The 23,686-nt window shown below is 41.9% G+C and overlaps 1 protein-coding gene across 3 annotated transcripts in view; it reads left to right on the plus strand.

The window, feature by feature from the left end:
* The window catches only part of sfswap (splicing factor SWAP), a 189,788-nt gene extending 173,152 nt beyond the window's left edge, over positions 1-16,636 (plus strand). For 2 of the 3 annotated variants that reach the window (XM_063074056.1, XM_063074059.1), the window contains exons 17-18: positions 10,766-10,838; positions 15,171-16,636. In XM_063074056.1, the coding sequence (XP_062930126.1) occupies positions 10,766-10,838; positions 15,171-15,221 (124 nt within the window). In that variant the 3' untranslated portion in view covers positions 15,222-16,636. Of the gene's footprint in view, positions 1-5,962; positions 6,863-10,765; positions 10,839-15,170 lie in introns of those variants that run through there. The other variant, XM_063074057.1, reaches the window with a different exon arrangement.
* The last annotated feature ends 7,050 nt before the right edge of the window (positions 16,637-23,686 follow it).

Consider the following 23,686-nt stretch of genomic DNA (forward strand, 5'->3'; position numbering starts at 1 on the left):
TAATTCAATTCATAGACAAAATCCAAACTAGATCATTAGGGAATTTCATAAAATAATTACTTAAGTTTCTAGTCGAAAAGCAAAGCACTGCTGGTATGGAAATCTAAATAAAAAGAGGAAATGCTAGAAATAACCTGCTGGTCGGTCAACATCTGATGAGATGGGGAAATGGAATTGTTGGCTTTTCGCCAGAACTGAGGAATATCAGATTTTAAGATGCAGGGAGGGAAGGAGAGAGCAAGTCTGGGTAAGGTGGAAGCCGGAAGGGTTGAAATTATGAAAGGAGTTAAAGTGTACTTTAAGGGGGGTTCGTGAATTTGAGGTACACTAGAGAGTCACAACTGGGAGAACCAGAAAGAAAAGACCTCTGCCGTAATGTGAAATGTAGCAGAAAGCTGGAATTGATGGCTTTGTGGCCATGTTTGTGGATTATATGAAGGTAGGTGGAGGGGCAGGTACTGTTGAGGAAACAGAGAAGCTACAGAAGGACTGTGGCAGTTTTAGAAAGTGTATGGTCATGAAACCTATCGTACGTTCAAAGACATTAATAGAGTAGATGTGGAGAGGATGCTTCCTATAGTGGGAGAACCTTAGACCAGAGGGGACAGCTTCCAAATAGAGGGACGTCCATTTAGAACAGAGATGAGGGGAATTTCTTTAGCCGGGGTTGGTGAATCTGCTGTTTGTTGCCACAGGAGGCTGTGAAGGCCAAGTCATTGGGCATATTTAAGGCAGAGATTGATAGAGTCTTGTGATTAATTAGAGCATGAAGGAATATAGGGAAAAGGCGGGAGATCAGGGTTGAAAGGGAAATGGATCAGCCATGATGAAATGGTGGAGCAAGCTCAATAGGCTGAATGACCTAATTCTGCTCCTCTATCTTATGGTCTGAAGTTATTGAAGTCACTGAGGAGCCAATTGGCTGTAGTTCCAGAGCAACACACACACACACAGCTCTATTATGGAACTCAGCAGGTCAGGCAGCATGTATGGAAATGAATCAACAGTCACCGTTTCAGGCCCAAGACCCCTCATCAGAACAGAAAAGGAAGGGGGAAGATGCTAAAGTAAGAAAATGGGAAGAGGCGAAGAAGGACAAGCTAGAAAGTAATAGGTGAAGCCAGGTGGATGAAGAGGGGTGATAGGTGGAAAAGTCAAAGGGCTGGAGAAGAAGGAATCTGATACGAAATGAGATTCTCCTCTCCTATCAGACCATGAGGACTATGGGAAAAAAGAGAGGAGGATAGGCACCAGGGGGAGATGACAGGCAAGTGAGCTAAGAGGCCAGACTGGGGAAATGTAGAAGAGGGAAAGGGCAGAGGAATAAAATTACTGGAAGTTGGAGAAATCAGTGCTCATGCCATTAAGTTGGAGGCTACCTCGACAGAACATGAGGTATTGCTTCTCCAACCCTTGAAGTGATCTTATTGTGGAAGAAGAGAAGGCCATGGACCGATCAGAATGAGAATTGGAATTGGAATTAAATTGTCTGGCCACTGAGAAATTACAGCTTTTGCAGATGAAGCGGTCCCCCAATTTACGATGGGTCTCACCGATGTAAAGGAGGCTGCATCAGGAGCACTGGATACCATAGGCAACCCCAACAGATTTGCAGGTGAAGTTATGCCTCACTTGGAAGGACTGTTGGGGCCCTGAATGGAGATGAGGAAGGTGGTGAATGGGCAGGTGTAGCATTTCTGCTGGTTGCAGGGATAAGTGCCAGGAGGGAGATTAGTGGCTGTACTTCCAGTCATTCTAGGATATAAGGTACGGTCCTTCAAGCTTGAACTGAGTTGCAGTAGAAGAGTGTGGATGGTTCAGGATGGATGTCACAGTGAGAATGGAATGGTATAGAATGGGAATACTAATGGGCTTCTCAACTAACTGGCTGTGGACTCACTTTGGTAAAATACTATTTGTGCACATTGTTCATATCATTTGATTTCTCTCTCTCTCTCTCTCTCTCTCTGCAGATCGGGTGTTTAACAGTCTTTTTTAGTGGGTTCTATTGGTTTTCTTTGTTTTGTGGCTGCCTTTAAGGAGAGGAGTTGGAGAGATGTTTCTATAGATGTTTCTAGATGGTTATAGTAGACGTGTTGGTGATGAGTGGGGTGCCGCAGGGGTCGGTGCTGGGCCCGCAGGTATTTACCATTTACATTGATGATTTGGAAGAGGGGACTGAGTGTAGCGTAGCAAAATTTGCTGATGACATTAAACTGAGTGGACAAGCAAATTGTACAGAGGATGTGGAGAGTCTGCAGAGGGATATAGATAGGTTAAGTGAGTGGGCCAAGGTCTGGAGATGGAATACATCATTGGTAAATGCGAGATCATCCACTTTGGAAGAAATAATAGAAGAGCAGATTATTATTTAAATGGTGAAAGATTGCAGCATGCTGTTGTGCAGAGGGACCTGGGAGTACTTGTGCATGAATGGCAAAAAGTTGGCTTGCAGGTACAACAGGTTATTAAGAAGGCAAACGGAATGTTGGCCTTTATCGCTCAAGGGAATTCAAGAGCAGGGAGGTCATGCTGCAACTATACAAGGTACTGGTGAGGCCGCATCTGGAGTCCTGTGTGCGTTCTGGCCTCCATACTTGAGGAAGGATATACTGGCTTTGGAGGCAGTGCAGAGGAGGTTCACCAGGTTGATTCCAGAGATGAAGGGGTTAACCTATGAGGAGAGATTGAGTCGCCTGGGACTATGCTCTCTGGAATTCAGAAGAATGAGAGGGGATCTGATAGAATCATACAAAATTTTGAAAGGGATAGATAAGATAGAAGTAGGAAAATTGTTTCCATTGGTAGGTGAGACTAGAACTAGGGGACATTGCCTCAAGATTCAGGGGGGAAGATTTAGGACGGAGATGAGGAGAAACTGTTTTTCCCAGAGAATGGCAAATCGGTGAAATTCTCTGCCCAGGGAAGCAGTTGAGGCTTCTTCACTACTTAAGATACAGTTAGATAGATTATTACATAGTAGGGGAATTAAGGGTAATGGGGAAAAGGCAGGTAGATGGAGCTGAGTTTACAGACAGATCAACCATGATCGTATTGAATGGCAGGGCAGGCTTGATGGGCTGGATGGCCTACTCCTGCTCCTATTTCTTATGTTTTTATGTTTCTTGTGGTGGGGGAGTCTCAGACCAGAGAATGATGAATATGTGGAATTCATTGCCACAGGCGACAGTGGAGACCAAGTCACTGGTGTATTTAAGGCAGAGGGTGATAGATCCTTGATTAGTCAGGGGCATGAAGGGATACGGGGAGATTGGGGCTGAGAGGGAACTGGATCAGCCATGATGAAATGGTGGAGCAAACTGGATGGGCCAAGTGGCCTAATTCATCTCCAATGTCTTATGGTCTTAAGGAATCTAAAGGTTCTACAAAGTATACATATTTTGAAAATAAATGTACTTTGAATATTGAACTTTTTAGAAATATGGTGAGAGACATTGGTGGTTAGGGGTTTCCTTGTGTACTGAATGGAGGTGTTTCATAAAGCTGGAACCCAGTTTCTTCCAGTTATAAATCTAATCCTGTTTGTTGTCGCCTGGTGTCACACATTTCAGTTAGTTTATCTGTATTCATTACTTCTATTGTTTGTTCGGTTTGTGTGTTGAGAGTATAACAATACCATATCACCAAATGGCTCCTGTATGGTACATTGTCAATAGGACAGCATTCTGCTGCATTATGCTTCCCTTATTCCTCCCAGCGGCAGGCAACTACCTGTTACTTTCTGAAGCTGCCTTGCTTCATGTGTTGCAGGAAAATATCAGCTAATCCAGCATCAATCCCGGTAGAAGCATTTATTTTTTACAGTGCCTAGCTTGCCACCAACCAATATTAAACATCAGACTCTTTTGCTTTCCACATGTTTAAATATTATCCCAGCGGTAAACAGCTTTACGGTGAATCCTTACAAGATCACTGACAAGCTGTCACAACTCAAACTGAACTGAAGTACGAACATTTAATGGCCTCTAATTTAATGCTGAAAGTGTTTACCAACTTTCTTAACACTGGAGAGTGATTAAAATAACTTGTACTGGTAAATGTACAAGAATTTTGTAGAATTTTCATTGAAAAGGATAAACTGATAAGCATAGAGTCATAGAACACTACAGCACAGAAAAAAGCCCTTCGTCCCTTCTCATGTATGATCTGCCTAGTCCCATTGACCTGCACCGGGATGATAGCCCTCTATATCTCCCCATCCATGTACCTATCAAAATTTCTCTTAAATGTTGAAAATGAATTTGCACTGGCATCTACACTCTCACCACCCTCTCAGTGAAGAAGTCCCTGCTCAGGATCCTCTAAGCATTTCACCTTTCACCCTTAACCCATGACCTCTGGCTGTACTCTCAGCAAACCTCAGGGCAGCTGCTCAATAAGTAAGTTTCTGTTTGCCCCTTATGTATTCATACCGCTGTTGCAGTCGTACCCATGACTGTACATTTACCCAGTGTAGTTATGTTGGGAATGGGTGCAACCTGTTGCCTCAGTTCACTTTGAGATGCCCACTCTTTGATATACAGTGGATTCTGGTTAATTGGGCCACTTCAGGACAAGTACATTTTGGCCCATTTAACTGAGGTTTCATGGAAGTAGTTAAAAAGGTATAAAAAAGCCAAACTGAGTAACAAATTATGTATTTAAACAAAATACAGAACAAATTAAGACTGCATGTTAGTTCCTAATACTTAACGATGGAGAAATTCATCTGCATTGTGTTCTTTTGGCTGTAAATGAATAAAATCAGCACAGACACCTAGTATGGAAAATTGGACTGCGTTCATACAAAGATTTTGACAATTGCATCCTCCAAATCTTCATTTTCATTGTAACATTTAAGGTGATTGTTGATATCTTCACATTCTTCATAGTTTCTAACTTGTTGAAGTAGTGAAATGCTTTCATTTTCACTCACAGCCATTCCTGGCGTCTCCAAGCTTGAATACTTGAAACTCATGAGCAAAACAGTTCTGGATTGTCTTACTGCCTATTTCTCACCAACTATCAGTGACAAAAATTGCTGCTTTTTGAACAAAAACATGTGATTAAAAACTATTCATTCTAAGCCATGCAAGTGCATATGACTGACACTAGTTAGAAACTGTTTGGCAGCAGTTTCCTGCTGCATTTAAGAGGCACTGTGTTCCAAATAAACGAATGGGATCCTCGTTATTTTCTCGATTTGTTTTTGGTCTTTAAGAGTTGTCCCAAATAAGCGGCTTCCCTGACTAACCAATGGCCCAATTAACCGGAATCCACTGTATTTTCACTTGCTAGCTCTCCTGCATGTATGCTTGGAGATAAGTATTCTATATGGTAAAATAGTTATGACTTTCAGTCTAGATGTACGAAAGGGCCAGCTTATTCACCCCTTCTTACCAGGAAAATGCTGTCAGCAGATACAAGTTGTCAGTATCTGAGTACAGAGAACATAAGGTAACCCTATTCTAAAAACAGGGGAAAAGGTGTCATCCAATCTACAAGGATAACCATTCAATCTGGTGGTATCATGACATATTACCAAGTTTGCACAGAGACTGAGTGGTTTTATTGTGTATTTTTATTTTAAATGTACTGTTTTGAAGATGGCAATCGTATATCTATGTGGTGGGGACTATATGCGGCAGGGGTGCAGAAGATGTCTGTGATGTTCCGGTGACACAACTATCCCTTATTCTCTATATACGGGAGTGCCATTGTTTCAGTAGTTGACCATGTGTTCCTCATTGTCCTGGAATATTAGATCTGTAGAATACACCAGTATTGGGATTTTTCCTCTGCACCCTGTTCTGTTGCAGGAGACTTAGACGAGCCTTTGGGAATTTAAAATGTGCTGCAAGTGTCACTGGACCTTCCTGATTTCTGACCACTGTGACTGCTGTCCCTTCCTCTTTCTCTTGGGACTCAATTTATTATCCTCTACCCACTGCCCACTTTTCAGGGAGAACCTAGAAAGAAAGAATGAGAACTTGGAAGCAAACTGTAGAAGATTGGATGTCAGGCCTCGACACAGAGATATTCAGGAGTGCCAACCTGTACAGCACCAGACATGCCATGAGTGAGCCCAGGGAGCCCTCATCATTGTGGGAAAAACATACTTAAAAGCTCAAGAAGCACTCCCAGAGGGTTGACCATGATGGGTCTAGGGAACAAAGCAGGTCTAGGGCTTTGTTTGAGAAGTCCTCTGTGCCATTTCTGTCAGCTAACATTGGTACAGTGGACTCCCAAAGCGATTCTTAAACCTCAACAATTAGGGTTCATCTTTCCCATGCTGGCTGGATGTGTCAGCGCATTCTCAAAACATCGTCAGGCACTGGTTTCTTTTTGACAATTTTAATCAACAGAGTCAAGGAAGGTAACTAAGGTTAAATAAAGCATTGATGGTTTTGCATCAAGATCAGTTCGAGAACCCTGCTGTTTGACTCAGTGAGTGAACCTCTTACCTAAGCTGTTGTGTGTAATTCCAAAACTGCTTTTGGTTATGAATGCCTTGTTAAGAAAAAGAGAAGCCTTAGCTGCTGAATTCCTCCTCGATGCATTAAAGGCCTAGGCGGAATCTGGCAGGAGGGTTTCCCCCCCATGTAAATTCCATTCCCGACAGAACCAGGATCTAAGATCACGAATGGACATTCCATTTGAATGGCCAACTTTTGAAGTGCTCAGCTCACTTGGCATGTCTCAATGAGACCTACCTTGTGAATTTCTCTTCCAGATGTTACATACTGGATAGTCCTCTGGAAAGGGATTTGTGGTCTGTTCCTTCCTTTTGGCACGTTGAGATATTCGTAGGAGCGTTGCTTTGAACTTCATGTTCTTGGGCAACCACGGAGTTTTGGAGGTGATCCTCAGCGCCACCTTTGGAGAATTGCAGTGTTAGGATGAAAACTATTAGTCTGATGAACTACAGTAGTTATCAGTTTATACTGACTTTTTAAACTGTGACTGAAATCCTTTGTAGAATTTCTAATACCAGTAAAGTTGTGGAAGGCAACTGTGCAGGACAAGAGCCACGTTGCAAGGCCAGGGTTTGACTAGATGGAAGAATGTAGTGTCCTTTGTCCCCACAAGGCCCTTTGGATGAGAATAATCTGATATCATGCATCTGCTGATTGTGTTCAAGTGCCAAACGTTACTGGATCAGAATGAACCCCATGAAGTATTCAGTTTATAAAACTGTGTGCTGTTAAGTATTTGAGGCAACAAGAACAGGTCTCAGCTTGAAGGTGGCAATGAATTGTTATAATACTGGTCCAGCTTGGTTAAGTCTCCAGATGTTTCAGTGTATCATGGTGCTAGTGACTGGCAGTAACAACGGCGCTGTTTGACCTGCGGTCCTGAAGTTAAGTTTTCTCTCAAACTTGTCCTCATGCTGGAACAATGATTCCATCCTAAACTTGAACCTCACATTGTAAATTTGTGGATCATTTCTCAGTGCAGGTGGTGCACAAACGTGGGCACTGTTAGCTGAATAATTGGTGCTTGTTGTTTCTGACTGATGCTGGGTACCACTGGTGGGCTTCTGGGTACCAGAACCATCAGATTGAGCTAGCCGTCTCTGTTTAGTTTAAGAGCACCGTGTTTGTCTGCCAGAATAAGTTATATCTACAGAAGTGCTTCCAGAGATAAACTCCGTTTTCCCAAGTGGAAGTGGATCTTTTGATAATTAATACTGACTTTTGCACATCTCCTGCTTAACAGCCACAATCCTTTGAAAGCCTTCCCTTCACTTTAAAGGAGAAAGCTTCAAGAGTTTATTTTGATCCAGCACTATTCTTGCTCCCCTCACCTCTTCATCTTGTAGGAAGAGAAGCTGGGATGTAAGATTCTAACTCCAGTTCAAACAACCCCTCCCCAAACTACATGTTATTTTCCCAATGACGGAGATCAGTACTGTAAATAGAGATGAGTTCTGCTTCCTTTGGTTGATGATACACGTATTAGAAAAGAGCAACACACAAAGCACATCTCTTGATGTGGGGGAAGTTATAATGGCCCTCAGCTGAGAATGGTGACCCCTGCCGACAATATTCCCATTATTAAGGGCTGTTTAACTCTGCAGAATCAAAGCTGCTTCCATACCAGCATAAACAGCTGCAGTGGAAAATTTCTTTTCATCTTTCACCCATTCATTGAGAGACTACACATTTAATTTACATTTTATGAAAAGAGAATTAGAAAACAGGCCACCCCACAGATCTATGTTTGTGGCTAGAACCCTGGTCTGAGGCTGGAAAAATTGCTGTACTCGTGCTTTGAATGATGGAATTCCTTATGCATGAGGAATGGAAATGCAGAACTCTGAAACCAGTTTTCCTTTGATATTATTCTGAAGTACTCTACAGGTTTCCATGTTGTCCTGCAGCTTTTTTCTCCTCCATTCTCTCTTCCCAAGTTAAGGGTAGTTTTCTCTGGTTGATACATTTCTGGTTAACAATTTCTCTGAAGTGAGACCCCCTAACAGATCTATAACTGATAAGACAGAGATAGAACTGCAGCATTGCTGATGCTGAAACTGGTCTCACTTTAAAAGGAGTATTTTAGGTCGAAGTTTGTTTGTTTCCAGAGGATAATGAATTGAATAAATAGGACAGCCTACCTCTTAATTCTCTTTTTGTTAATTATTTATCCTGTAGTTATTTCTTGCCCCTTTCCTCCTTTGTCCCCGCCAATCTGGGAGTATGGGCTTGTTGTGCTTTTTTTTAAAAAAAATTAATCACCTAGCTAATTTCAGCTGCATTGCTACCAGCTCCTTGGTTTTGAAAGCAACTAAGGAATGGTCCAGGGCAGAAATTGTATGTAAAGACTGGGATGGTCGATTGACCATGGTATCCAATTGTAAGGGGGTCTTGTCCCTGTGCTTTGATTTAAACTCTACCCCCCCCCCCATTCAACTGGGCTTGTTCACTGGTATGTGAAGGATAACTTCATTTGAAGAATGGAGAAGACCCTGCTAGAGGTACGTCACTAACTTTCCTGATAACAGATGTGATTAGTAATAGTGAACTAGAAGTTAGTTGGGGGCATAGAAAAAGGCTGTGAAGGTGTCGGTGTTGTTCTGCAGCCAACTTTTGTACCCTCCAACAGTCTTGAATAAAAGGTTAAAATCAAATAAAGCATATGTTTTAAATTAAACGAGCTTGACCTTTTTAAACCTACATGTCGCCCTGAATCCACATTACAGGAAACAGAATAGATTTTGTAATAGTTGACTCACAGTGAGATTTTAAAATCAGTAAGGACTGTATTTTAACATATTTTCACCATACTTGTAGCATATTTGCTGTGTTGGGCCAAATTCTATAAGCTATTTTCCATTTCTCTCTTAAAACAGCTAATTTTTAAGGGTCATCATCATAGTCTGCTTTATCAGTTTAGAAATTTAGTTTAATTAATACTTTAATTGTAAAGGTTTTAGTTTAGTGGTTTTAAAATTTGTTGCTGATTTTTAAAGCAGTAGACTTTTTCATAGCTATTAAATGTACGAACTAGTTGTGCAAAACAGGCAAATTATAGCTGTCCAATTCGATTTATTTTATTTTGTTCTGTAGAAATACAGCGCAGTAACAGCTATTCACGCCAACTAGCTGAGCCAAGAAGTCTGAGTTGCAAATATACAACCAAGCCAAACAACTCTTATTTGCTGGCCGGTTAAAGTTGATGTAAAGTTCACTTTGCTGACACTATCACAGTTTTCCATTGTGAGAGTGTGAATACCAAATGGCCAGCAAAGACTCCATTGTAACTGTCTGAGAACAAAGCTCAGCCTGTCAATTGGACCGAGGTTGACCTGTGCCCTTAACTTACTTACTTAAGTCCCATCAGCCCACTGGGACATAGGCTGCCGACAGCAGGTCACCAGAGTTCTCCATCCTGGGTCAGTCTTTCAAGGTGCTTACTTACTGTCCATTACACCACTGGCATTCAGGGCAACAGTGAAAGTCCTCCATCTCTGGTGATGATCAGGGCTTCCTTCATCATGTCAGTAGCTCTGTTTTTACTACTGTCAGTCATGCAAGTCCCGGGTGGAGACTCAGGAATACCATCACACTCAGATGAAGAAGGATTCTTCATTGCTGTTTCCCTAACAGTTTTGTTTGACCAGTCAAGGTCGTTGGCCCTGAGCTGAACCCCCGAACCTGGCGGACCACTCTTTTACCTGTTTGGCTTGGGTGATCCTACCAAGAGCCAAAGCATAAAGCCCTGACTCCAGCCAACAACGCTCTCTGGGTTATTGAGGCACACAAGCCTCTTATCCACAACAAGGTTGTGGTCCTTTTGGAGGTTGAAGGTGCAGCCCATTGAAAATCTTTCCTCTCACAGGGATGAAGTCTTTGAAGCTTCTGTTGGAGTTTTTGTAGTTCTGGGTTTTTACAGGATGGGGTTGCTAGCCCCATGGCCAATCCTCCTTTCGCAGCCGGGCTTGAGACTGTCCATGGTGGAATTTGTGCCCTGAAGTTGTACATTCTACCCACTATGCAACTCTGTGCTTGTAAAGTTTGAATTTTTATTTCCTTAATATTACTCGATGAATGTTGCAGAGACGACAGTTTATAATCTAGAGCTAGAAGAGAAGTAACAAGGTGGAATTAAAAGGATGCCAATCTATATGTAAATGATCAGCAAGGCAGGATATTTTTGGTAGGCTCATGCTATGCATATATTGTGCATACCTCACATGAGTGATGCTGATGTAGTTGCAGAATACCAGTATATCAATTTTTTTCTTTTCTTGTGTCATCTTTAGGGGTGGCTCACAGGAAAAAGATGAAACAGCATCTCCAGAACTTCTGTCAACAGTGCAGAGCAAAATAACTCAGGTATGGATAACACAGCAGCAGTGTTAGCTTTTATTTGAAGCCATGGCGTTGCTAACAAGGCTCCCTGGTGCTGCCCTGCACTTCTAATACCACTCTATACTTGTATGCACATCTATACTCACACCATTCTACGGGTGTGCAGTAGAGCCCATCATAACAAGTGGTATCCGTGCTTGGTATGGAAACTGCACTGTGGTGGACAGAAAGGCTGTATAATGGGTAGTCAGAACTACCCAATGCATCAGCAGCACCTGCATCTAGGACATGTACACAGAGAGGTGCTGGACAAGTGGGGTGTTTGTCCCATTTCCATCAGGAAGTGGCTACATAGCACCCACACCAGGGCTATCATCATCATTGTGTGACATGGGCAATCATGGTCTATATCCATGATTATTCTTGGAAAATTCTACAGAAGTGGTTTGCCATTGCCTTCTCCTGGGCAGTGTCTTTACACCAGGACCACGTAAGGCTGATCAACACCTCCACCCACTAACACACCCCTCCACACCCACAGCTACACTACTTTATCATTTCCTGTCTGTCACCTTATGTACAGATAATCCTGTGCCTAGCATCACTTTATGGACAAACATACAATCAATCTATGTATATAAGCTATCTTAAGTATTTATAATTATTGTGTATTTTTTAAAATTATTATTGTGTCCTTTATCTTACTGATTTTCTTTTGTGCTGCATTGGATTCAGAGTAATAATTATTTTTTTCTTCTTTATATCAGCAAGGTTAAAGTCTGAAGGTTATAGGTGATAAGTAGATTGTAGGGAAAGTACTTCAGAAAGTTTTATGATGCTTTTGAATTAAATTGACTATTAGTTACATTTTTCATATACATGAGTAAAAAACTTTACGTTACGTCTCCATCTAAATGTGCAATTATAGTGATTTATAATAAATATTATGTACAACAGGATAGTCAACATGACATAGAAATACAGTTGCATCAGCATGAATTAAGCAGCCTGATAGCCTGGTGGAAGAAACTGTTCTGGGGTCTGTTGGTCCTGGCTTTTATGCTATAGTACCGTTTCCTAGATGGTAGCAGCTGGAACAATTTGTAGCTGGGGTGACTCGGGTCTCCAATGATCCTTCGGGCCCTTTTTACACACCTATCTTTGTTAGTGTCCTGAATAATAGGAAGTTCACATCTACAGATGCGCTGGGCTGTCCACACCACTCTCTGCAGAGTCCTGCGATTGAAGGAAGTACAGTTCCCATATCAGGCAGTGATGCAGCCAGTCAGGCTGCTCTCGATTGTGCCCCTATAGAAAGTTCTTAGAATTTGGGGGCCCAGATCAGACCTCCTTAACCATCTGAGGTGAAAGGGGCGTTGTTGTGCCTTTTTCACCACACAGTCGGTATGTACTGACCATGTCAAATCCTCAGTGATGTTTATGCCAAGGAACTTAAAGCTGTTCACCCTCTCAGCCCCAGATCCATTGATGTCAATAGGGATTAGCCTGTCTCCGTTCCTCCAGTAGTCCACAACCAGCTCCTTTTTTTCGCGAATGAGGGAGAGGTTGTTTTCTTGACACCACTGTGACAGGGTGATGACTTCTTCTCTGTAGACTGCCTCATTATTACTGGAGATTAGGCCAATCAGTGTAGTGACATCAGCAAATTTAATTAGCAGATTGAGGCTGTGGGTGGCAACACAGTCATGGGTATACAGAGAATAAAGGCGGGGGCTTAGTACACAGCCCTGAGGGGCACCTGAGTAGAGGGGCAGAGGTGAGGGAGCCCACTTTTACCACCTGCCAGTGATCTGATAGAAAGTCCAGGATCCAGCTACGCAAGACACTAAAAGGAAGAGAAATATACAGAAGGAACTTTGAAGCATATTATTTATGGGCTTCAACCAACAGGTTCAGTTTTAACAACTCTGCAACTCATGTTCTCAGTATTAACATAGAACATAGACCAGTACAGCACAGGAACACAATGTTGTGCCAAACCAATTAAATTAGAAATGAAATGGCTAACTAAAGTAATTTCTTCTGCCTTTACGATGTTCATATCCTTCCATTTTCCTCACATTCATGTGTCTATCTAAACATCTCTTACAAGTCTCTAATGTTTCTGCCTCTACCATCTCCCCAGGCAGTGCACTCCAGGCACCCACCTCTCTGAGTAAAGAAAAACTTGCCCCTCATGAGTTGGGGTATAGAAAGAGTAAATGCAAGCAGGCTTTTTTCACTGCGGTTGGGAGGAACTGCAGCTAGAGGTCATGAGTTAAGGTAAAAGGTAAAAAGTTTAAGGGGAACATGAGGGGAAACTTCTTCACTCAGAGGGTGGTGAAAGTGTGGAATGCCAGCACAAGTGGTGCATGGGAGCTCAATTTTAATGTTTCCATGAGGTTTGGATAGATATGTTGATGGGAGGGGCATGAAGGGCTAAGGTCCTTGTGCCGGTCAGTGGGAGTAGGCTGTGTAAGTGGTTTGGCACAGACTATATGGGCCGAAGGGCCTGTTTCTGTGCTGTATGACTCGCATCTTCGATTGATTTATTTATTTTTTAAATTTGCACAATTTCTCGTCTTTTGAACATTTATCTATGTTCTATGTTATTATCTATGTTTTTTGAACATTTATCTATGCCTTTATCTATGTATATAGTTTTTCAGAAATTCTATTGTATTTTTTTACTTCCCCATGAATACCTGCAAGAAAATTAATCTTAAGGTAGTATATGGTAACATACACAACGGATTCCAGTTAATTGGGACACAGTGGGATCAGTACAGTTTGGCCCATTTAAGCGGCTGCCTCAATTGGTCAAATTTTCATGGAAATAGTTAAAAGGTATATAAAAAAAGAAAAACTACTTTTTAAGTGAGTGACAAATTATGTATTTAAATGAAATACAGAACAAATTAGAACACTATCAATACCTCCACAGTACTATAAAACTGTGTATTAGTTCCTAATAGTTATCAACGCAGAAATTTATCTGCCTGCTATCTTTGGACTACCTAAAATTTCTAGTAATCTTTCCCCTTCAGCCCGTAGAATGATTGCATTTCTTACTTTAATGGCGAAAAGATGTATTTTACAACATTGGAAAGAGCTTAATGCTCCAACTACCTTTTTTTGGTTTTCTCAGACGATTTTATGTTTGAATCTGGAGAAAATTAGAAGTAACCTTTATGATTCTTCATTTAAATTTGAACAGATTTGGGGACCTTTTATTCGATATTTTCATTTAATGTAATATTTACCCTTCTTGTTTTCTCTTCACTGTTTTAATGGAGGTCGGGATTGAGGACGTGATTTTAAGTTTAACTCTGTTTGGTTTCAAGTTAGCCCATTGCTTTGCTTTGCTTTTAGTTAGTTGCACGGTGGGTTTTTTTTTGGGGTTTTTTTTTTCTTTTTTTCCATTGATATATATAAAATCTAGTATACTATTATGTTATCTTGGTTTCTTATGCTTAAATTACATTGTTTGTAGTATTTTCTTTTTGGTATTGTTATCTTTTGGAATTTTATTATACTTTAACATTGTATTAATGTTTATATGGCTTACCTTTTTTGTATACTTACTCAATAAAAAGATTTAAAAAGAAAGAAATTTATCTGCCACGTTCTTTTGATTGCCTGTAAATGAGCAAAATCAGTGCAGATACCTAGTGCAGATAATGGACTGCCTTCATACAATGTTTTAGATGATTGCATCCTCCAAATCTTCATTTTCCTTGTAACGTTCAAGATGATTGCCCATATCTTTGTAATTCCTAACTTGTTGAAGTCGTGAAATTGTTTCATTTTCACTCCAGGCCATTTCTGGCATCTCCAGGCCTGAATGCTTGAAACTTTGGTGAGCAAAACAATTCCAAATTTTCTTACTGCTTATTTGTCACCAATTATCGGGACAAAAATCTCGCTTTTTGAACCCAAACACACACAACTGATGCTGTTTAAAAACTGTTAGGTCTAAGCATGGTATAGTGTCTAAAGGAGAGTGGCGATAGCTAGAAACTCTTCAGCAATAGACTCCTGCCCCAATTAAGTGGCGTGGTGTCCTAAATAAATGAAGGGGATCCCAGCTATTTTTCTTAAGTTGGTTTGGTTCTTTAAAATTTGACGCCAATAAGCAGCTGCCCTGACTAATGGCCCAACTAACCCGAATCCACTGTACATACTTTAATAATAAATTGACTTTGATTACATTGTTGATACATCAACCATGACAGAATCGCATTCCTACATGCCCACGGTACCTCAGAGGTGTTTATTTCTGTGTGAAGAGTGTGGGACATGTTGTACGGCTATACACTCTACTACATTTCTTACATTGTGTTTTCTTTCGTGTAGGATCTAATGGCCAAGGTGAGAGCAATGCTGGCTGCTTCAAAGGATGTATAAACCGATCTTTCCTGGAGGAACAGCTATCAGTGCGCCCTGCAGCACCACAAAGATCCGAAGTAGCTTCCCGCAAAGTTTCAACTGCCTCGTTGCAAAAGAACTAATTGATTTAGACAATTTGGGCAGTATTTCCACTTTGGCACAAACTTTTGTACGGCTCCTTTTGATAAGTACAGTTTGAACCAAGATCTTATTCTGTTCTGTTGCCGTTTCACAGTTTCCCCTCTCCTGTTCTTGAACACAACGATAATGTGCTTTAAGGCGTCGGAAGCCCACTGTGTCTCTGAAAGCACGGGGCTGCCCTTTGAGCATTAAGATCTAGCTGCCTCTGGTCACTTGTGAGAACCAGACAGGAGCTCAGTGTGTCCTTCTGTGAAGGAGTTCTACTATTTGATTTCTCAATGAGGTTACATCCCACTTTGCACATTTAAGGGAGGTCAGAAGGCATAAATCTTGGATGACAGATGTCTGGGGTTTTAAACTTGGAGCAATTTGTACAGGCAAGTCTACGAAGACCAGTGGAAGTACAGCAGAACGTAGTATCCGCATTACTTATGACGTATTGTGTATCAACTATCTTGAGAAAACTTTGCATTTATTTAAACACCATCTATAAATTTACTTTGATCTCCTGCCCTGAAAATTGAGGGGAATTGGCTCTGGTAACGTTTTCAACTACAGACGCAAAAAACATGATTGAAATATTAAAGATAATTTATTTGTTTAAAATGGTGGTTAAAGACTGATGTGTGGGGCAAAGTGGAGTGAAAATACGCGAATGTTTCATCATTTGGAAAGGTCGTTCTAAAGTTCTTGTTGAACTGATATGCCATGTTTAGGATTAGCTGTTCTAACACAGCTGATCATAGTGGAGTTCACAAATTTTGCACACAGTTCAATGGCTCCATTTAATGTCAGGGAATGTATACAGTACACAACCTGAAATTGTGACTCTCTGCAGACATCCACAAAACAAAAGAAAACCCTAATGACTGAACACCAGGAAAACGTTGGAACCCCAGACACACACAAGCAGCAGCAGCAAAAGAATTAACCCTTCCCCTCCTCACTCGTTCCAGCAGGAAGCATCAGCTCCCACACCCTGCCCCCCGCCCAACTCACCCACCATGCAAGCAATAGCAAAACCCTGAAGAGACCATGATCTAGAATCCCATCAAAAGCTACAGTCCATGATCCAGCACTATGACATGCCACAGGCTCGCTCCCTCTCCCTCTCCTCCTCCTCCCTCCTCTCCCTCTCCCCCTTCCCCCTCCCCCCTCCCTCTCTCCCTGTCTGTCTCCCACTAATAAGATTAAGGGAGGTATCACCCTTCCACAGTGAGAGGGGAGACCAACAGATCGCTGTTTTGATGTTACTTTCTGCAGTATTGCTTATTCGAGCTCACCCAACTCAAGAATAAGCAGAGAGAGAGAGAGAATGATCGCCCAAGTGCAGAGATCTCCAACAGCTCCACCCGCTCTCTCAATGTTCCAATCTCTCACAACGCTTCAGTTGGCAACACCGGCGAGGAATCGAGTCCATGGGGCCGCACCCCTGGAGATATCAAAAACGGCCACTCGGCAAGCTCCAAAAGTGAGAGCCCACTGCTGTGAGTAAGCACAGTTTGAGTGCAGCTTTAGGCCACGGGCTCCAACAGAACACCAGCCACCTTAAAAAGGAAAGAAGAGACATTAAAGAGAGAAATTTAAGCTGCTTCGCAGATGAACGCGAAGAAATCGCCCTCTGGCACCATCTTAGCTCGACATGCAGTTGCAATGATGTCAGCTGACACAATAAGATTGCAGGAAAATTACTATTTCTGACTAAACGAGGATAAAAAAGATTGCATAGCTAATCAAGCCAAAATGTCAATTAATAGCTTACTCATTCTTGTAAAAATAAAATTATTACCACAGCATTAAACAATGTTAATTATTATCCATTGTACTCGAGTTCACTATCTGGGTGGCTGAAAACATGTATCCATACCAGGCTTGGGGGCAGCACAGTGGTCAGCTCGCCTTACAGCACAGGGTTCAGTCCCCGCCGCTGCCCCGAGAGGAGTCTGTGACCGTGTGGGTTTCCTCCAGGTGCTCCAGTTTCCTCCCACAATCCGAAGATTTACCAGTTAGTAGGCTAATTGGTCATTGCAAATTGTCCCATGATTAGACTAGTATTCAACTGGGGAGAGGGGAGGGTTAGCTGGGTGACATGACTCAAAGTGCTGGAAGGGCCTATTCTGTGCTGTTTCTCAGTAAATAAATAAATCTGGTCATCTCGAAATTTAGCTAGGACAACCATGCAACCTTTTTATTTTAAAGAAAGGCGTCAATTCAGTGTACTCAATCAGTCCTGATGAAGGGTCTGGGCCCGAAATGTCTCTTTTCCATAGATGCTTTCTGCCCTGCTGAGTTCCTCCAGTATTTTGTATGTGTTGCTTGGAATTTCCAGCACCTGCAGACTTTCTAGAATTTGGAGTACTGTAACCCACACTATTTAGACAGGAAATGGTTAATGCCCGTCTCTAAGAACGATGAACTACCTTCTATAAGAACATCTTAATTTTCTTCATCTTAACCCCATAACCCCCACTGGAGCAAAAACCACTGACAGCAACTCACCAGGGTCCTCCAACCTGGGCCGAATGTTAATCGGCACTGTGGCTTTTGCTTTCACAACTTTATACATCTTAGACCATAAGACATAGGAGCAGAATTAGGCCATCTGGCCCATCGAGTCTGCTCTGCCATTCAATCATGGCTGATCCTTCTTTTCTCTCCTTCAGTTCCCAGCCTCCTCCCCATTACCTTTGATGCCATGTGCAATCAAGAACCTATCAATCTCTGTCTTAAAACCAACAACCTGGCCTCCACAGCTGCATGTGGCAACAAATTCCACAAATTCACCACCCTCTGGCTCAAGAAATTTCTCCACATCTCTATTTTGAAAGGGCACCCCTCTATCCTGAGGCTGTGCCTTCCTGTCCTAGGCTCTCCCACCATGGGGAAACATATTTTCCACATCTACTCTGTCTAGGCCTTTCAACATTCGAAAGGTTTCAATGAGATCCTTCTGAATTTCGGCGAGTACAGACCCAGAGCCATCAGACATTCCTCATATGATAACACTTTCATATCTGGAATCATCCTTGTGAACCTCCTCTGGACCCTCTCCAATGACAGAACATCTTTTCTAAGATGAGGGACCCAAAACTGTTCACACTACTCAAGGTGAGGCCTCACCAGTGCCTTATAAAGCCTCAGCATCACATCCTTGCACTTGTATTCTAGACCTCTGGAAATGAATTTGCCTTCCTCACCACAGATTCTACCTGCAAGTTAACCTTCTGGGTGTTCTGCACAAGGACTCCCGAGTCTCTTTGCATCTCAGATTTTTGGATTTTCTCCCTGTTTAAAAAAAGTCCACACATTTATTTCTACTACCAAAGTGCATGACCGTGTATGTTCCAACATTGTATTTCATTTGCCACTTTCTTGTCCATTCTCCTAATCTGTCTAAGTCCTTCTGCATCCTACCCATTTCCTCAACACTACCATCTGCAAACTTGGCAACAAAGTCATCTATTCCATCGTCTATACAGCATAAAAAGAAGTGATCCCAACACCGGCCCCTGCGGAACACCACTAGTCACTGGCAGCCAACCGGAAAAGGATCCTTTTATTCCCACTCGCTGCCTTCTACCAGTCAGCCAATGCTCCAACCGTGTCAGTAACTTTCCTGTAATACAATGGGCTCTTAACTTGGTAAGCAGCCTCATGTGTGGCACCTTGTCAAAGGCCTTCTGAAAGTCCAAATATACAACATCCACTGCATCACCTTTATCTATCCTACTTGTAATCTCAAAGAATTCCAACAGGTTTGTCAGGCAAGATTTCCCCTGAAGGAAACCACGCTGACTTTGTATTATCTTGTCCTGTGTCACCAAGTACTCCATCACCTCCTCCTTAACAACTGACTCTAACATCTTCCCGACCACTGAGGTTAGGCTAACTGGTTTATAAGATCCTTTCTCTCCCAGGAATGAGGTCTTTGGAGCTTCTGTCGACATTTCTGTAGCTCCATGTTTTTACAGGATGGGTTTACTAGCCCCGTGCCTGACCCTTCTCCTTTCACAGCCGGGCTCAAGACCATCTATAGTGGAGTCACCCTAGTTTTAGTCACCTCTTTTTCTTTTCCCTGTCATCTTCTGTCGTCAAGTGCTGTGTAGATCAGGGAGGTAAGAATCTATATTGGGTTTTGCAAAACTTAATCAACAGCAATTGATTTCATTCTTATTGTAGTCAGGTTTATTACTGAAAATCTACACAGCTGTCAAAAATGCCTGTCACATGATTAGTCACTTGCTTTAAGTAGCCAGATGATTACCCCGTTGGTGCTGTATTGTTGACAAGCTCTCTGAGGAAGATTAAACGATAAGTTCCCAGTTACAGCGGGTGATCAGGGAACGTTGAAACCCAGAGGTAAGAGAATCTAAAGCTCTGCCTTTTTTATACTTGTAAGAAGAAAATCTAAAAGAATGGATCCACAGTATATTCCTCCTATACTCCCAGGATAACCTTAATATATGTCGGTAGGAGCATTACAGTAATGTAGCAGTTAGTGCGATGCCATTACAGCTCGGGTCATTGGAGTTTGCAGTTCAATCCTGGCCTCTGGAAGGAGTTTGTACCTTCCCCCTGAGGAATGTGTGAGTTTTCTCCCTCAGTCCAAAGACGTAGGAGGAAACTGGAGCACCCAGAGGTTAATTGGTCATTGTAATTTGTCCCATAATTAGGTGAGGATTAATATCTCAGTTTGGAGAGTGTTAGACTGAAGATCTAAAAATCTTCAGTCCCAGGTTTCGACACTGGCACTTATTTATTGTGTGCCACAGTAGTGTAGTGATTAGCACAAAACTGTTGTAGCTTGGGCATCAAGAGTTCAATTCTGGTGTCCTCTTTAAGAATCATTGTACATCCTTCCCATGACCACGTGGGTTTCCTCCCACATTCTAAACACATATCAGTTAGTAGGTTAATTGGTCATTGTAAATTGTGATTAGGCTGGGGTTAAATCGATGGGTTGCTGGGCATTGCAGCTCATTGGGCCAGAAAGGCTGTATTTCTAAATAAGTAAATAAAGCCATTTCCTGACAGAGATTTCTACATGTTGTCCTCCATGGGCGGACTGCTCCATACACTTGTTACTAGTCTAATAGAGTTTTCTTCCATTGTGATTTTTAGGTTTAGGGAAAGTTACTGTTGGGTCACCTTAGTACAGGTGTCATGACCCTGACAGTTACTGGGCCATCTGTCCAGAGTGGGGCATGCACTTCAAGCAGACATCCTTGATTGAATTGAGATTGTTATAATTAGCGCCCATAGTCTACGTGATCCATTTGTCAACGTGGTTGAGAAAGGTGAATAGTGAAGTCAGGTTTATTGTCATTTAACTATATACATGCACACTGTCAAACAAGACGTTTCTCTGAACCAGGGTTTAAAGCACAGTAGTACACATAACACACGTACAACGCACAGTATCTTGGGTAAGTAAGAATCTATAAATTAATTACATTAACTAAAAGTAAAATGCATAAACTAAATATTGTAAGGTACAGAACAGATTAACAGGTGATCTTTGAATGCGATGTGGCAGGGAGTTCAGAAGCCTAATGGCCTGAGGGAAGAAACTGTTTCCCATCCTGACCATTCCTGTCTTTATGCATCAGAATCTCCTATCTGATGGTAGAAAGTCAAAGAGGAGGCTAGATGGATGGGTGGGATCCTTAATAGTACTAAGGGCCCTGTGTAGACAGGGCTCCTAATAAATATCCCCGATGGATGGTAGGGAGACCCCTATGATCCTCTCAGCCATTCTCACAGTCCTTTGTAGGGACTTCCAGTACGATGCTTGGCTGCTCCCATACCAGATGGAGATGCAACTTGTCAAGATGCTCTTAATGGTGTTCCTGTAAAATTCAGTTAAGATGAGGGGAGGGAGCCTCGCTTGCTTCAATTTCCTCAGGAAGTAGAGTCATTGCTGTGCCTTCCTGTTCAGGGAAGTGATATTGGGGGACCAGGTGAGGTCATCCATGACGTGAACTCCCAGGAACTTAGTGCACTTTAACTTTCTCTACAGAGGAGCCATGTATGGGAGGGGGGGAGGGTGTTCACCTAAAGTCCACAATAATTTCCTTAGTCTTCTCTATATTCAGACTCGACTGTTGTTCTCACACTGGGAGTGATTTATCAGTTATTTAATGGATGGCTTATTGATACTAGATTCCAAAATGCTCCTGAAGCTTGAACTGTGGCAACAGAATCTTTTTGGAAGCTACGTTTCATAGGCTTATCTCTGAATGTGAGTAACTGGTAATGGTATTTCAGTTAAATCAGAGAGAATAAAAGAAATTAGACATGATCACCTGGCGACACATCTTTCTTCTAGTGTTGCCAACAACACAGCAGTTACTGCTGCTACCTTACATCTACCTGGATCTGGGTTTGATCCTGACCTTGGGAGTTCGTACACTCTAGGTGTGACCACATGAGTTTTCACTGGGTTCTTCAGTTTCCAAAGGTGTGCTTGAAAGATGAACTGCAGAAAGGTCTCAGCAGGCCAAGCACGTCTCGGGTGCCAAAGAGAGGGTTCACATCTTATGTCAAGACCCTGCGAGCCACTCTGCTCCCCACATGACCTGCTGAGTCCCTTATATTTTGCTCTAGATTCCAGCATCTGCAGTATCAGTGTCTCTCAAAACATTCATTGAGTTCTCTTAAGTTAGTAAAGTGTAGATTAAAGGTAAAGAGGGAAGTACATAGGCATATATGAGAGACTTGAGCTTCAGAGGTACAGGAAAATAAGTACAAGAGAACAGGACTTCCTGGAGATGGGTTGGGTCCAATGGGCTGAGTGTCCTCCTTATGTCATCATAATACAGAGGATAAATGTAAGGTAGAGAATGAGGTTCCAACACAAGATCACTGATGGGAGCGAAGACTGCACATAATTGGTGCTTAACTCGGGGTTAAAGTGATTTTATTTATTTAGAGATACACCGCAGAATAGGTCCTTCCGGCCCTTTCAGCCGTGCCGTCCAACTTAACATGACCGATTAACCAGTGTATCTCTGGACTGTGGGAGGAAACCCACGCATTCCACAGGGAGAAGTGGACAAACTCCTTACAGAGGATGACGCCAAGATTCAACTCTGAACTCCCATACCCCAAGCTGTAGTATCGTCATGCTAAATTGTGGCACCCTGAGATACCGTGCCTTTTGCTCTGTTTACCAAGCCGCTTCAAAAGAGGCAGAATTGTAGATGGGGAATAGGTTCCCAACCTTAGGCATCTGTGAAAATTTTGAGAGTCAATTCAATTTATAGCTGCAAATTGGCTTCCAAATTACTTCGTTTCAATAAAGCTAGAATTATTTTGAAAAGGATTTAATTTTAAAATTTGAAACCTAAGATTTGTACGTTCGTCTCTGTGATTTTCTTATAGTAAAATTAGATTTATGGTTATTAATTGCTGAAATATGTCTATCCTATTCATACATGTGTTATCTTTGCTAGTATAGGTGTTTAAATTCCTCTAACACGAAGTTTGAGGAGTCAGTGAAGTATTTATCTGTGTCTCCCTCCATGCAGTTCTGTGTCTTTAAAGACTAATGCCAGTCTTGGGATGCATTTTCTTTCAGCCGCCTTAAGCTTTGCGTATATTTCTTCTTTAACGTTGTGCAAGAAGAAATATCCTGCTTTCCTATTAAAGCAAAAGCATTAATAGAAAGATTTGTGAGGGAATAAAGGTAATTCATTGCAACTGGTGCTGTTGTACACTTATCTGATCCCAAGTTTTAATCAAACCCAAACCAGAATCATTTTAAGAGTCCTTGCAATGCTTTACAATAATGACTCATTTTCTAAAAGTTTATGTATTTGGGCTTTTAATCTGTTATGACTTTTTCTGACCATCTCTGGAACATGTTCTTCAGGAGTATTGCAAAATCATTAAAACTTTTGATTATAAATTTCCCAGAAGTGGTCACACATCCAATAAGTGATTTGGTGATGGAATTCCTGACAGGGAGGAGTCCCAAACCTGTGGGATTCGTACAGCTGTAATTTACAACTAGACTCAATTATTAATCTACATAATATCTGGCACCTGCAATGCATTGTGAAATAACTAGTTACCAGTATTATGGAGAGCTCCCAGATACCATGAATACCAGTGCAAACCATAAACTTTTCAAGGAGACAGGAAGAGATTATGGAAGCAGTAATGGCTGTCCATTACTCTACTGGTGTTTAGGGCAGCAATGAAGATCCTCCATCTCTCTCTGTCCTTGGCCATCTTCTCTGTTGTGGCCCTATTGTGGTTCAAGGTAACACACACAAAATGCTGGAGGAACTCAGCAGGGCAGGCAGCATCGGTGGAAAAGAGTACAGTCGATGTTTCAG

Source organism: Mobula hypostoma, chromosome 21 (assembly GCF_963921235.1).
Source record: "Mobula hypostoma chromosome 21, sMobHyp1.1, whole genome shotgun sequence".
Taxonomy (NCBI): Eukaryota; Metazoa; Chordata; class Chondrichthyes; order Myliobatiformes; family Myliobatidae; genus Mobula; species Mobula hypostoma.